General features: G+C 46.6%; 1 protein-coding gene across 4 annotated transcripts in view; it reads left to right on the top strand.

Moving 5' to 3' along the window:
- The window catches only part of FANCC (FA complementation group C), a 70,994-nt gene that overhangs the window by 5,539 nt on the left and 47,111 nt on the right, over positions 1–18,344 (top strand). For all 4 annotated transcript variants that reach the window (XM_078881441.1, XM_078881433.1, XM_078881426.1 and 1 more), the window contains exons 5-11: positions 578–694; positions 1,533–1,597; positions 2,152–2,319; positions 4,136–4,295; positions 6,237–6,292; positions 10,183–10,285; positions 10,653–10,728. In XM_078881441.1, the coding sequence (XP_078737567.1) occupies positions 578–694; positions 1,533–1,597; positions 2,152–2,319; positions 4,136–4,295; positions 6,237–6,292; positions 10,183–10,285; positions 10,653–10,728 (745 nt within the window). The remainder of the gene's footprint in view (positions 1–577; positions 695–1,532; positions 1,598–2,151; positions 2,320–4,135; positions 4,296–6,236; positions 6,293–10,182; positions 10,286–10,652; positions 10,729–18,344) is intronic.

The following is an 18,344-nucleotide window of genomic DNA, read 5'->3' as shown; positions in this document are numbered from 1 at the left end:
GTGGGAAACACACAACAGACGATGACCATTGCGGAAATGAATGTATGGGGTCAGCTCAAGCGCAAGGCAAGATGGATTAAGGGATGGGGTGAGGATGCCTTCATTCAGGAGTGGATAGATCTAGTTTGATGATAAGTATTTTTTTTATCCTTTTAGCAGCATATAACTCAAATAACCGTTCTGAGCTGTACAAAGCATTAATTATAGGGTACGTTCCGTATGCACTACAGATGTGATTGTATACGTCAATGGTAGGGAGAATTCACGAGGCTTCATAGATCTTTGACAAATGACACAATGCAGCATGTTTGAATAATGCAAGCAACAGGCTGTTTTGTTCCTCAAAGAGCCTATAAGCACTATTTTAGACGAATTAGCGGTCATGTAAATAAACTTTGACCGTGGCATTTATTTCAGAGATTAACATGGTGTGGCATTTAAAATATTCATGCTCAGTGGCAAAAGTCGTCATTTATTAAAGTTGTAAATGCACGTTGAATCGAAGCGACGGAGGGTGAAATGAACGTGATCAAATCTTGGAGCCAATGTTGTCAAAACCAATCTCATCACTTTCCAGAACATGGTGTCTGCTCTGTTGGGACCACACTATTCCAGAGGAACAGAAGAAATGCAGTTCTTTGTGGACGTCCTTGGCTGCTCACCAGATGTGTACAACCACCAGCAGAACCTTCATGTGAGAACCCTTGAATCTTGCACGCATCGCTGTCATAGTTAACACCCTTGTCTTGCAGAAAGAAGCACCTGGGTTCGATTGCCTACTCGGTTCTGAGTGGGTTTCTTCCCTGTTCTCCGCTTTCCTCCCATAGCTAAAACACAAACAAAAAAGATGAAGCCATACGCTATAAATGGTCTTGGCCACAATCCTGTTGAACACATTCCTGCGGAGGGAGCTGGTAGGAACGTTGGGTTGCTCGGTCAATGGCCAGGGTTAACGGCGGTGTGGTGTATTCCGTAAATATGCCCGACTGTGAGGGCGGGCACAAGCCGGCGTGAGTAGGTTAAACGTTGAGTTTTATAAGGGCACCACGGGGTGACCAGCCCCTCCCCACCCAGCCCCACCCCTCCCACCCAGCCCCACTCTCCCCACCCAGCCCTTCCCCACCCTCCCCTCCCCACCCAGCCCCCCCCTGCACGACGGACGGACACAATAATCCCCTGTGGGCTGGTGGAACCAGTGGGTTCCTACCAGTAAAAAATAGTCTTTGGACTCATTATTGCTTTCCAGGGTAAAGAAGTTATATTTTTATTGGTTAATCCACAGCAGGCTCTTGCAACCATATTCAACCCTAGACTCTACAGCCTACATACAATTTCTCCTTGACTATCACAGTCCAGATTTTTACATGGGTAAATTCTTCCAAAATATTGATTACAGTAATTTAATGTATACGTAAATTACACAGCATGACTTGAACTGTAACGATTATTGGCGCATATTTTTTGATGCGAATTGAATGCCTCTTACTACTTGTTTACTAAATGAACCAATCTGTTCTGACTTTCAAAAACAGATGGTGAACTCGTTAGTTAAGGAGTTGAGTGGCAGTCAGTGGAGGCCAGGTCATCAAAGCATAGGGTAAGCTTGCTTGACATGTGACACCCCACACAGTCCTTGCAGTGATTCATCATTGTATGTATGTATGTTGAACTTTTGCAATGTATGTAGCTACCGTGCTAATTGGAGGTGATGGAATTTTGGGTTAGGCCACAGGCTAAATTTGTGTCATTAGACCCTCCACCACCCGACAGCCAAACAGATTAAATCGTAACGTGTGCAAGCGTTCAATGCACCGGTTATTACTGGTGAGCTCAACGGTGAGTTGAGCAATTTTTTCAGATTGTTTTTCTTGAAATCCCGGACGCATCATCAGGAATAAAACCCGTGATAATGTCATAACTGATTTCATGAATCTTATTGCCTTCGGGTGGTGGCGGGAGGGTCTTGCAACACAGATTTGGCCAGATCACTGCATGGCTTAACCCAAAAATCTCTTACGAATCATTATATTGGCTGCAAAACCCTACGTGTTCCATCTGCGCAGCAGTGATACGTTTAACCTCGAGCACAATTGTGACTTTCTCCCTCAAACGGCGTGGTGTGCTGGCTATAGTTATGTTTGTGGGTGGCAGGGCTTGCAGGGATGCCACCTTGCACAGCCTCTCTCTTGCCTGCTGGCCAGCGCTCGACCTCCCTGCCATGTTGCCATTGGTGGAGACATTGCTTTGTTGCCACGGTGTGGGAACGGAAGAAGCCCTAGCGACCGGCTTCCTGCAAGCTGCAGGGGATGCCCTGGCCAGGTAAGCTGACATGCTTGACTAGTCTCGTGTGTGTTTGCAGAGGAGCAACGCTCAAAATAACGAGCAAAGCACCAGGTGGCTGAACGAAGTAAGTTGGCATCGCTGGTGGTGCATACGCCATTCACCTCAGTTCGAGCCTTCCGCACTTCACGTGATGGCCTCAAAGTGCACCTAGCCTGGCACAAGCGCTGTGGTGACGTCACCGCCACTTATTGGCGAATTGGGCTGTAGTGTTTGTTGATGGAATATTTTTAAGATTGCAACACGTTCACCATGACCTGGGACGATGAGCATAAAAGGCAATGGAGCAGCCCCGCAATTACCTGCTCACATTGGTGCAAATGCGTCCCCTAGAAGGAGCTTTAAACAGCCCCGCCACACTGGCCAGACATATTATAAGAGCTTGGAGTACCCACACTTTACCCCACCACAGGTAACCTGCTGATCGACTAACTGGCGCACCCGTTTAAAGTGATGCACGGACTGAGGTGGAGGGATTTAATAAATGTGCCCCATTGTTTCGACTGCCATGTGAAAACATTGAACCGTTGACCTCTGCTTGTTCAACTTTGCACGATGACAGCATCCCACGATGAGTGTGGTGCGAAAGATATTGAGAAACCCTTGGCTATGGTGCAAAGAAGACCTCTGATCGTTGTTGGCTCTTATAGGTGGAAAAATGTCGAATGTGATGGTGGAAAAATGTATAACCCTTGCTGGCTTTATTGAACAACACTTGACTATTCATTGTTTATATACTTGCAATTGAATCGGCTCCTCACAAATGGCCACGCAAACTTAATCATTCACTCACTTCACCCACTTAATCGGCCTACTCCCAACAAAGCCCTAATTTCTGGACAAAGGACTCAAGACTAATTAGAGAATTTATCGAAATTGAAAGAAATACAAATAATTTTAACCGTTCGGATAGCTACCGACTTAGTGCTGCGTGGAAGCGAATAATCAAATAATGCATTGTTTAAATGCATGCCAAAACAGGCCACCATACTTCAATAGGGATTACCGTTGGTACTCTATTTTAATACACACAATAGACAGGCAGGACAAGATCAATTCGGTCGCATAATGCGCATGCTTAATGTACGTTAACTCATGAATCCCCCCCCGCTCCATTTTGTGCAAGAGCGTAGAAATGTGGTCACCACATCTACGCCTCTATATAAGGAACGAAACAGGTGGACTTCTCCAAACATCTGGCTGTCGCCTGATGAAGCTAGTTGTAATTACTGGCGATACGTCGTACTCGGATTGTAAATGTTGTGGCTTGGCTCTCCAACACACCCGTGTGCTGTACCAGTGACGAATTGGCCACGTTCTGTTTACGTGACAACCCTTGCTAGTTGGCTGTGTCGGGTGGTGGCGGGTTTAACGGCACATTTATTTACGCGATCTAACCCCAAAAAAAACCTCTTATGGACTCTTGTGACTGTCAAGTTCTTTCAAGGACAGCCCTCAATTATCCAGCAATTGCATGGCAGTGCTGCACGACCACAATAAAAACCCGCCACGTTTGTCACGAACACTGCCTTATAACAGAAAGAAATATATGCAACAGGCTAACGTTTTCAACAACGGCCCTTCGTGTGACGTGTATGCATAAACGTCTCCCAACCTTGGCCAAGAATGGCATCGTATGAAATCAGTGCCAGATACACAACATTGTAACGTTTGAAAGGGGGAGGGGGGCTTAAGTAGGGGATTATCTGTCCCACTGTGCACAAAAGCGTGCTATGGCATGGATTGTGGCCACCGATATGAATTGGGTGTGGCTGTGCGTGGCTGTGGTGCGTAGCGGTCGGCTTCAGCTGTCGCGTGCCGCCATGGAGAGCCTTTGGTTGCGCCACCTGCCATCTCTGGAAGCCGCAGTGCTGGCGCTGGTGGAGAGGGTGGCTGCTCTGCCCCCAGGTTCAGCGCCGGGCCGGCTACAGAGCCTTACAGAGGAGTCCCATCTGGTAAAAGCTTCACCTGGTAACACATAGTAACACCTGGTAACAGCTTCACCTGGTGACAGCTGGTAGCAGCTTCACCTGATAACACCTCGTAACAGCTTCACCACTGCATTGCTCCATATGGGGCCATTGATGTTTTTTTTAAATGTAATTATTTGTATGGTTGTGTGAAGCAATATTAAGACGTTGTGGCTCACAGCAAGAAGTTGCTGGGTTCAATTACTGCCTTTCTATGATGACTTTGTATGTTCTCTCCCCCTCTTGCATGGGTTTTTTTTCTGGATTCTCTCATTCCTGCCATAGCAAAAAAAACACAGCCTAACTGGTATTGACCAAAACATCCCAATGCTGAAAATGTACCTTTGAAATAACTCGCTTGGGATTACACATGGCAGCAGCAGCAGCATCGCCTCTTGTGAAAACTTGGCAGGACCTTGTGAAAGAGTCTTGAGACTCGGTGAGGCTTTCCAAGATTAACAAGCAGAATAATAATACAATTCTGTGTTCTTAATGTCTCACCGAGCTCTCAATACTCCGATGGTGCGTTGTCTTTGAGTTGTGCGCCTTTTGGCGTCATCTGGTCGAACACCATGTGAGACTGGGCTCTAACAAAAGCTGTCTCTGGTGTGGACCAATCAATTTCAAGGACAATGCATACATTATCAGAGTGCTGTTTTTTGTCTGCATTTTGACCGCAGGTATTGTGGTTAATGAGAACATGATCCCTTGTAAAAAAAGGTGTCAGTTTTGTTGCCAGATAAAAGGGTAAAAAACCTATTATTATATTTTTTCTACTGGAAAAGGAGGTATCATGATGTCTCACCGAGTCTTACGACATTTTTAAAGAAGTTGCCGCTTCCAATATCTGTCCAGTCCAGAATTATTATTGGATCCCTTGAGCCACCTTGCGACCGGACCGGTGGCTTGGTGGTGGAGGGAGCGGCTCCCAATCAGAACTTTCTGAGTTCAAATTCTTGTTGGGGTTTGACTAGGCCCATCATAATCATAATAATGAGTACCACTTTCCATGGAAGTCAGCTGAGGTTGTCCTGTGGATGTACTAGCCCTGACATAGGAATGTAAACTTTCCACTTTGGCTTGGGGCTGTGAACGGGAGGTGACAATCGGCCTCAATGCTCAATGTGAGCAGGGAATCACATTGACTTCACCTCTGGAATCGCACTTTTCTTTCCGAAAACAGTGCGTCGATAGTTGGTGCAGGTATAGAACGTTGCTGCAATATATCTTGTTGCATTGGCGCTGATAAGCAAAGCCGCTCATGTTTTGTTATAAATATATCAGTTTTGGGAGTTGTTGGTGGCTGTATTGCCGTTACTGCCATGGGTAACATACTTATTTCTCCAGCAGGTGGCACCACTTACTTAGTTTTGGTTTTTGTATTTTTAACGACGGAATAGTGAATGTTAACTTCAGCTAAAAAGGGTGGAAAAGTGGAAGGCAAGTTTCCCTACAGAAAAAGTTATTCTACTCTGTGCGTGTAAACACATGAGGGTCGCAGAGAATTGTGCAATTTTAATAGCGCATGAAATGCATTTCCCTCGTTGCTGTCCTCACATGGAGTACATTTTCCTTTTCTCGAAAGCCTTAAAGCGTTATTTTGGAAACTTAAGTGTATTTGGCAGAGTCGTCAATGTTCTTGATTGCAACACGAGGTATTTAAAGAGGTTATATTTTACTTAAAACCTTCCACAGGTTACCCGAACCGCCACCCCCCCCCCCCTCCCATAGCTTCATGGTATCCAGTTTTGTCCAGTCTCATTGGCAGCGGCGTGCCTCTGTTGGCTGTGTTGTACACAGCAGGAAATGTTTCCTCACCGGTCTATTTAAATTCCCCCCCATTAGTGTTGCATCCCCCGTTTTTTGTGGTTGGAATATAATGAATTAATGTGTGCACTGCGTAACTGTTGACCTTCTTCCCTACAGCCTGCAGCGTGCGTTGACCACCCCGTCCTGTTTGGCGCAGTCCTCGGCATACTCCGGTGAGTTTGGCGGTGGTGTGAACTGGAATCTGGGACACACGTGGTGGGGGGGGGGGTAAACTGATTGGCAGGGTGCAGTGCAGTTGTGGTGACGCCTGACCTTTGCAGCAAGAAGGGCCGGGGTTCTATTTCTTCCTCGGGCGCCTTTCTGTGTGCAATTCGTATGTTCTCCTGAATGAGCGTGAATGTGAGTTTGTGTGAGTGTGTCAGTGAGTGAATCATTGTTAGGTGTTTGCATGACCTCCCCATGTTTTACAGTGTGAGTGTAAAAGTGTGAGGAGTTTGTATGTTCTCCCCCTGTTCTGCATTTGATTCCCGTGGGATATCTGGTTTTCTCTCATAGCTAAATAAAAGCACACAGTGTAACCCTTATCAGCCAATAAGCCCAATGATTGCTGCTCAACATCTTCACTCACAAAAGGCAGTGTGGCTGATGCGATATGTAAAACTAATTTTTTTGTGAAGAAGCGTACGGTCTGATTTTTAATTTAGCTACTTTTATTTTCCGCAATAACTCTGCGTGATTTTTACGTGAGATATGAACACATTTACTCAAGGCTATAATATGCATCGGTATAATTTCACTTTGGTTGGTCCTGTGTGAATGGAGGAGGCCATGGTTCCTCTTTGCTTATTATTTCACATCTTGTCTCATCAGGATTTCAAATGATATACCTGTCTGTAGATCAGATGGCAATCTCCCATCTTAAACTTTTCCCCCACATTGATCCAGAAGCAAGCCCAGGTTGGAGTAGAATTCTGCCAGATGTCCCGTTTACCGCACAACCGTGGAAGTTCTAAAGGAACCTTTTTTTTGTTAAGGCAGGAGTCGGATTAAATTACATCTCCAGGCAACACTAGCACTGTCTCAAGAATCGACGTGACTTCCCTGGGCATTCGTGCATTACACAAAGATTTGGAGCACATGCCGTTGATTTTTTCTTTTGGTAAACTGCATCATATTTCTGCTCGGATTTGAGAATTTTTTCCAATAAGATGCAATCATTTGCAAATTGTGATTACGCTTTTACTTTCCTGGATGTTTGGTAAATGATTGTGGTCCCTGGTGTCCAGTTTGCGTTGCCACAACTTGGCGGAACATGCCATGCATTGTTGCACATTTAAGAACCATTTTAAGCAGGTTTACCAAGTTTCTCGAGCCGTGGACACTTTGGCCTGCGCAGGGTCTCCATGCAAAGTTGCGTTATTTCTCGCATTAGGATTAAACTACGCGTGGGTACTTTGCGTTGAACTACATCTGATTCCAGTTTATCTGGGTCATTTTCGTATGTTTAAATATAGCCCCCACGTCATTTTTTTGGTGTGCGGTTGCAGCTTGCAGGAATAATTTAGCAATAATAATCACTTTGAAACACACCTTCACAACCGTCGTCGACTGGCAATCGTTTTTCACATGTAGTCTAAAAAAATATATATTCCGCCATGTCAAATCGGATTTACTTGAACCGTTTTCTGGTTGGTGCGCCGATGTTATGATTGCCGCTGCGAGGGAGAGGCAGTGGTTTTGGAAGCACGGTGGTGTGCTGTTATTTATTTAATTTCCGTTGTAAATTGTTTTTCCCCTCCGTGCGCATGTTTGGCTTGGCTTGTTTAAACGAGCAGCCTTCCAGTGACTGTCAGCAGTATCCGTGTAGAGCTATCAGAAAGAGAGCGCACACAGCCTGTTTACCCTTTCACCAGTTTTTGGCACAAGAAGCAGCCCGCGCACGTGCTGCAGAACAAAAGTAAATGTGTGCCTTCCGTGGAATTTACTTTTTCCAAGTCCTCCAAAGTTACTCGGTTTCGCGTGCGCCCGTAAAAACCTATCTGCGCACCGTCCGCCCGCCAGAGCCGTTGTGTGGAGCAATTGGGAGCACGTGCTCATTAATGTGTGTCGTGAAGACACTTTTCTGAAGCCGCGCACATTGGAGACACGTGCTTTCCTTTCCCAGTGTCTGGGCCCAGGGGTGCATTGCCAGGTGGATTGTGCCTTGTGCTCACGCGACACACATCTTCCCACAATGCCATGTGCCAGAAACATTGTTGAATTTTAACTGTCACATAAATTCGTTTATTTGTAAACACTTTATTGTTATAATTAAAGAGCTTGACTGTTACCCAATGGCTACTATTTGGTAACTATTCATATGCTAATTTAACAACTTGTCTTCATTTTTTTATGTTATTCTCATTAGGCCCCATAGCATCCATTCCATTTCTCTGGACAAACAGAGAAATGGAATATATTTTCAGGCCCGTGTGTTATACACGGACGTGTTAGAGTACGACTCGAGCATGTGCACCACCACCAGGGCAGCCTCTCCAATCAATCTGTTAAAATTCTCGACGTCTGCTGTTTTGCAAAATTCATCTGAGCTGGGACCTTTTCAATGGCCCACACGGTCCATGTGACATGACCACCACCACCGTGCCCGCATGCTTCGCAGGTAGCTGACACATTCCAGCTCAAATAGTACTTGGAATCAATTTCAGCAGCGCCAAATGAATCTCGGGCATATTCATCCGGCAGGCTGTACCGGAACGACTTTTTTCAAGTCGTGTGTAAAGTGCTTTAAGCATGAATGTGATTTTCTACGCGTTGCAACAAAAATTTAGTGATGTTTTAAGGACGTGTGTGAACGCAGCCTTTATAAAATGTATATTTTTGACATCATTGATTTATTTGTCTATTATCCAGTAGTCTATCCTAACAAGTCCTTCTAAACCTTTAGATAAGCATTGTAATAATAAACCGATGCTCTTAGCACCCGAGCAGCTGCTTGCATTGTTTAGTGAGTGATTTTTTTTTATGTGGGCGTATCTTGCAAAATTACTTAGGCTCCCAGTTCTACCAAATATTCAGAGAATTACCATTCAGTTTTTTTTTGTTCGCGTCACTCCCTGCGACGACGGCGGTGGAGATGGCGCGGATTATTTCCCCCACTCGACGCATGTTTGCAAGACCAGGGGCTCGTTTTATACAAGAGCGCTGGTGCGTGGCAACTTCTCACTTGGTGGTGCGGCGCGTTCGTCAGAGTTACGTAAAAAAGCGCTCGCGATGACAAAGACGATCGATAGAGAGTAGCGTCACGATCGTGGGCGTGATGGGAGTTGTGGGAAGGGCAGGTATGGATGGCGTCTGGCTTTGATGCCAGGATGATTTTGCACGCAACACTGTCTTTGTGTTATTTTCTTTATTCGTTCATTTATATCTTTCATGTTTGAACACTCCTACCGAGCTCCTACAGCTCTCCTCTAACAACAATCCATGCTCAATGGAATGTAGGTGTTATGTATGGAGACGCATTAAGATTTGTGCCTTTATAAGGAAATTAAGGTGTGACGGAGGACAGCATGTTCTTGCAGGATAGGCAGGCATAGTTTTACGTGTTTCACTGGGTGGACGAACACGCGGTGCAAAAACCTTGGCCGGCAGGGTGCCTCAGCGGTAATACTGGTGCCTCGCAGCAAGTACGTCCTGGGTGTGATTCCCAACAATGAAGTAAGTGGCAGGTTATTTTTCAGCATTGGGATGTTTTTCCGCCAATACCAGTGACATTGTATGTTGTTGTTAGCAATGGGAGAAAACCGAAGATGCTGGAGGACTCCCATTCAGAACCGGGAGAGAACGTGCAAACTCCACACAAGAAAGGTTCCCGAGTCAGGAATCAAACCCAGGCACTTCTGGCTGTCAGGCACGAGTGTTACCATTGCGCCACCCTTACACCAAGTAAAATCTTGAGATTACCTTTAAATTGCACAGATGATGAGGAAACACAAAAACCACTCAGAGTTGTTATCGAGTTGTGTCTCTTCTTTGGGGAGTGCTTAGCAGCCAGCCAGTTGACCGTGTGTTTTTGCCGTGCTTGTTGTAACAATGATCATTCCAGAGCACTGCTTGCGGATGCCGCCGGCGCTTGGCCGGTGTCGGCCATCGCGCGCCGCTTCACCGCATCTTTCCTCCGCGCCAGGCAGCAGGACGACGTGCAGCAGGTGGGCGCCCTCGCTGGCCACGGCGATTGCGCGTCCGCAGGCCGGCCAGCCGGCCCGGGCTGGCCCGTTCCCACGGGCTCATTTCCTGACGCTAACACCGCTCGCAAAAAAGCTAAAAAAAGCATAGTCGCTATTCCGTACTGAAATGCGCATTCTTCGCCTGGAGAGCTGTTTGTGAGCGGTGCCACCGACGACGTAATAAAGCCGCACAATGGCGTGATTGTGGCGAGCTAATGGTTCGGTCTCGTGTGGGGTCACCCCGCCGCTCGCCTTCTGTGAAGTTAATCGCCCCGATCGGGCGAGGCGCTGGCGCGGCGATGCGGCACGTCGTATATATTCTCGTCCCCGTCTGCGCTTGATGGCCCAGGTGCGGATCCCTCTTCGCCTCTACTTTCCAGCGCTGCTTCGGCCGCTGTTGCCTCTGATTCTGCAGCCCTGCGAAGGTAAGCGATGTGACCCCCCCCCCCCACCCCAGGGTCATTGTCCTTGCAGTGATGATGTTTCGTGCATCTCCATGGGTTTAGTTGTATTTTTCATCTCTTGGGTGAATAAACGACACAACAACAACAAGGGCAGGCGTCGTCAGCAACCGTGGTGCATTCGTTAACGGTGAGGACCGGGTGCCTAATTGTACCTAAATAAACTTTAAAATAAAATAGTGACGTAACAACAAAAACATTGCGGACGATACACTACCTCCTTCACACACCTGTGCTTTTTGCACATCCCAATAGCTACACAGCCTTCGGGGAGTGCATAATTTTTGGCGGCAGAAATAGGTCGACACAAACACACTGGACTGGTTTCGACACGCAGCGTCTCATCAGATTGATATTTTCTGTACAGTATTGCTTTTGCTTAATGTCAGACACACACACACATAGTAATACTCGAGCGTGAGTCACCAATGCTATCATATAATGCACACAACGGTTGACCACTGGCTTATTTATCCGAGATTATTCGCATAACACAAACCCATAAGGGTGGTAATGGAATTATAGGCGTGTTGTCAAATGCCTTTTAAGGCTGCGAGCATGGCGTGGGATTCGAGGCAGTTTGGGAGTAATTTCTTCCAGACGAAACCGAGCTGAAAAAATTATCTACGCCGTTATGTACGTTGGCCTGTTTGCTAGATTCCGAAATGGTCAGATGTTGTTCTGTCCCATCAACTCGCGCACGCCCCAGGGATATCTTTGCATGCACGACTTTCACAAATCCCCTTAAACTTGACCATTTGTTCCCCTCCATGAGAATGTTAGCTCTCTAGTTCCTAGAGGGTAACATTAAATGCATGCTGCGTTGGGCTCTGCGCCAACTTCTCGAAAATCCTCGACAGCTAGACAGCCCCCCCAACCCTCGCTGACAGTCGCGCCTGTTTCTCATCACGGATAGCCCTCAGAAATTGAAATGCCCGAAAAATGTTGGCTGCGGCTGTGCCTTTCAAAATGTGCATGGTAACTTGTGAATGTAAAATCACTTATTAAAATGGACGGCGAAATCTGACCCCCACCCAAGAACTAACGGGGGGAGAGGGGAAAAAAAACTGCCTTAGCTTATTGAAGCCGGCGCGGAACGGAACATACAGAAGGAGCTGTTCTCTATTACCAAGGTTCACGTCACCCCCCCCCCCCCCACCTCGGACAACTGTCACGGGCATAGTTAATAAAGATGTGTGGCACTGTTCTTCTCCGCCACCCTTTTACTTGACCTCCTGCACACACACACGCTTATTGAATGCTTTGCTTACCCAGGAAAGCCTCACTTGAGTCTCGAGGCTTCCCCCTCCCCCCCTAGAGTTTCTTGTCAAGTTTTCACACATTTGGGGGCGATGTTGCTGTGTGGAATCCCAATTGAGACATTTTTTGGTCATTTATTCAGCATTGGGATGTTGTGTCTATTGCTAGCTACACTGTGTGGCTTTTGTGTGTTTTTTATATGAGAGGAAACGGAGAACTCGGAGGAAACCACCTTGCAGAACAGAGGGAGAACATACAATTGCCACAGAGAAGCGTGCCTGAGTTGAGAATCGAGCCCAGGTTATTCTTGCGGTGAGGCTCAAGTGTTTCCACTGGGTCACCCCGACCTGTTATCAGATAACCTGGCATCCTGTGGACAGCTGCCAATGGGCTTAAACACAGCTGGGCTGTGTGTCGTATCTTGCCAGCTATTGGGAAAAAATATATTTGTCACGGCAATGTGAAACTAGCAGCAGGTTAACTAATTTCTGGTTTTCTCTTAACGGATTAACATTTTTCGGATTTTTCTTCATGGTAAAATGGTTTTATTTAAAACGTGCATTCCAGTGACAGAACAGTTTCCAAGGAGTGACCATTAGGGACGTTTTTTATTGGCTAACGTCAACATGCCCCAAATAGCTCTCGTTTCCCCAATGCAGGATCACGTCTGCTTAACGCGAAGCTTCAATGCACTTGTTTTACCTAAAGCCGAGCGCTGTAATTGGCCGCTTATCCAGCAAAAGTCACTTGTGTTAACACGATTGCATAAAAAAACACATTCTCTGTGCCAGCAGTAGCAAGTGACGATAACATTGCATGCACAAGGGTGAACTTGTATACGAAGCCAAGCGAAGTCACTGACGTGCGTTGTCAGATTGCTCGAGCACTCTACTCAAGCATGCGTCTCTAAAGGCAGACAGGGATAGTAAAGCAGACGAGTATCAACGCTGTCGGCCTTTGCCAAGTTCATACCTGCTTGCCAATGGTTGTGGCTGTGAGCAGTTTTTTTCTTCACTGGAATTCGTATTAATATTATCGTACGTATGGACGTGGAACTTCTTTTACACCATACGTAGCCAACCGTGTCAATCGCTTGTTTAGCCAGGAAAGCCCCATTGAGCTTTTGTATATTTGAATCGAGTAATTTGCGGTGTGAGTTTTAAAGTTTGCCGAACTTAGACCACGGCACCGGCACACACACAAACACTGGGTCTGTGGGAATGGCATCACGGGACATTCCGCGTCCGCTGTGAAACGGGCGGCACGTATTTTTTCGAGTGAATGCAACTGCGGCATGAATCGGGGTGGCTGCTGGATTGGAGCCGTGAACCTCCCTGCAGCGCGCGGTGAGCTCGCCACCGCTGGGCCGTGTCACCGCCTCAAAGATCATTTCTGAAAAACAAATTGGCCAAACGTCCCAGTGGATCAGCATCCTCCCGAGAAAAAGCATCTCGAAACTCGGCGACGCTCTACCGCACAGGGTAAGCGACATCAATGGTTACAACCGTTGTTATTACGCGTTACAACGCCGCATGCACGTAAAGCCACTGCACGTTTCTTAGTTTTGCTTGGGCTTGCCCGTCCGCAGCTTGAGCCCGGCTGCGCTGCAGGTTGTGCAGACCCAAGTCGCTGCCCATGCCAAGGCGTTGCTTTCCAGCCGCCAACAAGGGGAGATGCGCGCCGAGTGGCTTTGGCACCGTCGCCGAAGATGGCTTTCAACTTGGCCACTACGCCGTGCCAGCCCTCAACCAGAGCGCTCACTTTACATGCATTTGTTATTGCTGCATTACTTTATTAGCCATTATAGCTGCCAGGTCAGTGGAATGGTATTCTGTTTGGTGGTCCAGTTTCATCCCGCCCCCCCCCCATCTCTCCACGTGTTCACCTCCCAGCCTGCCGGCATTGCCATTTATTTATTTAATTGCACTTACGCACACACGTACATATTTTTTTGATTGCTTTTTGGCACGTGGTGTGAGCAGTAATTACAGCCCAGGGTGGTGGGCCACCTCCCAGAGTGCCGTCCTCATCAGTGTGAGACAGAAGCAGCTGTATTCGTGCCCTCTGTGGTAGGCCGAGGCACGCGTTGCCCCCCGCCTCCCCGACCTGTATTTTGTCAGGCGGCTGACACGTTCACGGAACTCAGTTCTGTACTGTTGTCATCATCAGTATCCTCGGTGTTGTTTAATCACCACAGCTGATGGTTGTTTTCACATGCGGCACCGGCGGCGGCGTGTCGATGACGTTTGATTCCGCTGTCCGCAATGGATGTCCTTCAACGTTCACAGTGGTGCACGTTGAAACTCTTCCTATGGCCGGTTGGCTACGTACCGTGCGAAGGAGTTCAACAAATGTACAAAATGACATTTTTGCACAGCTAAAATGCGACTGCTTTGATGGGATAAAGGAGCAACAGCGTCACCTTGCATTGACACTTTTCTCAAAAGTCCAAGGAACCTGCTGGTTTCACCGTGCTTAGCATCATTTCCCGTACAGTCTCTACGTGTCATGTGATTCTGGGATATTCTGCTTCAGCTGGATAAAAGAGGGACGTGTATTTTTCTGGAACAGGGAACAAGTGACGTCACGTGATTCCATAGAGTGCAATGAATATCACAGTGGAGACTTCCTGCATTTAGCAACCAAGTTAACCACCACGTCGCCTAGATTTCGTTTTTTTACACGTCGGCATTGTTTGACCCTTCGTAGCTCGAGTGTTTCCCAGGATGTCTCCAGCAGACCACGTTTCCAGATAGCTCGTGAGCTGGAAATTCCAAGTACGAGTCGTGCACACTTAGGGCGGAACAGAAGAGACTCCAACTCATTGTAAGAGTCGCGGGGGCGGTGGCGGCCACGCTGCTGCACGCGGCTGCCTGTAATGATCCAGCACTTTGAAGGCCACAGTGAGCGTCGGTGGATCACCGCAGGGATCTTGTGAATCTCCCGTTCTTCCAGTGGGTGGGTGTCACGGTGCCATACCTTGATTTTCTGGCCGATGGCAGTAGCAGCAATGTGTGGACAAGCCTCCAACTGTTCCATCAGTAGAGGGATAGAGTGTTGCCCCTTCACACTTGTGGGTTTTCTCTGGGTGCTTTGGTTTCCTCCCACACATATAATAAACAATAATTCATCGTCAAAAAACATCTTCATATGCGCCCTCCATGTGTTGCTGATGATACAGCGTTGTCAGATGCAGTTTGCATGAGTGACGCAATATAAAAAAGACTGATCATTATAACGATTCAATTGTGCTCGGTTTAAGTAATTGCAAAATAATTAACTCAATCGCATGGAGTTTTCTATTTTGAAAGCATTTAAAGAAAGACAAGTGTTAAGGTTTAACTTGAGTATTTAACTCCAATGTGTGCCTTATAGAGGATATGTCAATGGGCTCTTATTGAGTAATAGCAGTTACTCCCTATGTATAAAGAGGAAAACCTCACTGAACTTTGAGAATCTCTTTCAGAAGGGCTCCTGCATTCGTAATACATTTGGCCAATTAAATTAATGAGCATTAGGCATTTGGGAAGAAACCAAACTTCTAATGTTCAAAGCTCCGCACAAATGGATTCAGCCCGCCTGTTATACTGCCAACTGCGGGCCACTTTGCAGCCTAAGCGAGCTTGGAAGCTTCACAAATTTGCACGCTGTGCCAACCTTTGCTTCCAGAAATGCAGGCCCCCGAAGCACTAGACTAATGGTGTGCAGGAATATCGAGGCGCCTGACTGTAATTTACAGATGAAAATGCTTACCTTCGAACACTGTACCCTTCCGCGGGCAGACGATAGCGATCGTGCACCGCCCGCTATAAACGGAGCATTGTTCACCGTATCATTGTGATAATAGGCAGGCAGCACGCGTCATTTATCACCCGCTACTTATGAAGTTTGCTTCACTCAAAGCCTCCTGGCACAAGCCTTTTTTTACCTGCTTTGAAGTTTGTTGTTCAAGAGCTGTAAATATATACTGGTATCCAAAAACGTTCCCTTTCCCATGCGGCGCTTTACCCTTGATTCATCTCGGCCGCCCTCGTGCATGAGTGTAAAGTCAAGGGCAAAGCGTTCACGGAACAGCGCGTTATTTAAAGCAAAAAAATAATTAGCGCTGTAAATGTTTTACCACGTCGGGGACGGTGCGACAGCTCATCTTCACCATTACCACGGAACGATCACGCAGGCGCCGTGGTGCTTCATGAACTGATGAACACTTGCAGTATGAAGGAGTTCAAGTTTAATTTATAGCTGAACAGCTGGAACCGAACAAAATTACCCTTGCCACAAAGTCACTCCCTCTTACAATTACATTACAGTTATTCGTGTCAAATTACATTTTATATAATTGGTTAAACAATCCCCATAACTGACACTACGTGAGAACTGACAATTGGCTGTAAATCATTAGTAGTTGATTAACATTAGATGTACAGTATATATACGATATATGACTTTGCAGCAGATTTTGCGAAACTATATATTTATTATGGTGTTGGTATGGATGCATTATAATTTCTCTTGGGGTAATTTATACTGGGCTGGAAGGCACGCTTAATTTTAGCAAACTGCCCTTTGAAGATTAAACATGGGCTCCAGATTTAGCAGCAGTGGAGTGTGGCGATGGCGATTAGAGTTTTGCGTGTCTGGCTGATAAGAAACTGTCACGGCTCGCACCACTGTAACTGCCCACCAACCCAAGTGCCCTCCTGTCAGCACTCGCAATGAGGCCCATTTTCGTGACACCCGTCTCAAGCTTCTCTGTGTGTACTTAGCGGAAGATTAATTAACGGAGCATAGCATTTTATTTTATCCGTTACAGGGGCCGTATTACTGTAATCTTTCCCTTCCATACATACATTGGCCCGCAATCCGAATAATTTACACGACAAATCCGCTTTCATTTATTCAGTTGAGCTCGGCCAGCAATCATTTTTCAATTAACTTGTTAGAACCCACGCTGCGAGTTAACCGCCTTGTCCTAGGTCAAACAATAACAACAATGCAAGAAATGTGTCGTTCCAAGCCGCTTTGCCCAGGTCTAGCTATTTGAATAGCACAGCGCAATGAAACCGAACGTACAGGATATTAAATATGGTATTTTATTTTGGAATGTACAGGATATAAGGTTTGTAGGAAAAACACGGAGGGTACAGAAGCGTGCTTATATGACTGAAGTTCTGAACACAAACACTGCCGTCTATTGATCAAATCCCACGTCCAGGAGAAATGCAGTCTAGGTGGATAATTTATTCCAGACGAAGGAAAAACAGCCCTCTCACAAGCAAGCACACCTTGGCCCTAATTGCGAGTGTCTGTGGTTTTAATGTAGAGCTCAAAACAGTACATTGCGGTTGAGATGTTACAGTCTCCTTCCTTGTGGCCACAGTGGAATCGTGAAGAAATTAAAGGTTGTCTATCAAGATGCAGAATCAACATTTTTTTTATATTTCCGCAACTGAACTAAATGTTGAATGTGGTGTACTGTATATGTATAGTCAGTCATGCTATCGATGTTGCCAGTGTGTTAAAATTGTAATTAATAATGAACTCCGTTTTATATTAAAACTGGCCTATCTTGTTCAAGTTCATGAGTTAGTTGGCTTAGCCAATTGGTTATCAATGAGTGCATGTTGTGTCTTGAAAAATAAACCCCTTATTGTGTTAGGTTTTTTATTCCACCCAGCTGCTCACTAAATAAGTTTGGCAGGCCTGATTACAATTTGTGAAAGCTCTGGTCCCAAAGCCTGCTGCCAAAATAAGCATCCTTCATGCCTGGAAAATGTGAGGATTGGGTTTATTGCGTTATTATATTTTCACTTGAATTCCCTCTCCCAGTCATCCCGGCAAACTTTGTTAAATAAAAGAGGATGGAAGAAAAACAGTGAGACACGTACCGTGTGGAGCGAGTGAGCAGACACGCTCGCTTGCACATTTACACTCGCACTCACTGACACGCACGCACGCTCTCACACAAACACACGCACACTGACACACACGCGCGCTCTCTCGTGAGCCTGGAAAGGAAAAAGGAAGGAAACCCATCTGCAACAAATTACGTCGGGACGGCCCCAAAATAGCAGTGGCGGGCAGCTGGCAATGGCAGGGAAATGGAATCAAAGGGCGTCTTAGTCATCAACCCGACCCACACACAAATGCCTTGTTGTTTGCTTAATCCTTGCCACCCCTTCCATCGCATCTGACTTCTACCGTGCAGGGGGTGGGCGGGCGGGCGGGCCGTGGAGGACTGAAGGGTGGCAGCCCCAAGTCGTTTCTGTTTGTCCCGCCGGGTGAGTGGGGCCTCGGTGCAAGAGCGTTTATAACGCGGG

Source organism: Lampetra fluviatilis, chromosome 3 (genome assembly GCF_964198595.1).
Source record: "Lampetra fluviatilis chromosome 3, kcLamFluv1.1, whole genome shotgun sequence".
In the NCBI taxonomy this organism is placed as follows: Eukaryota; Metazoa; Chordata; class Hyperoartia; order Petromyzontiformes; family Petromyzontidae; genus Lampetra; species Lampetra fluviatilis.
This window is presented reverse-complemented; position numbering and strand designations above follow the sequence as displayed.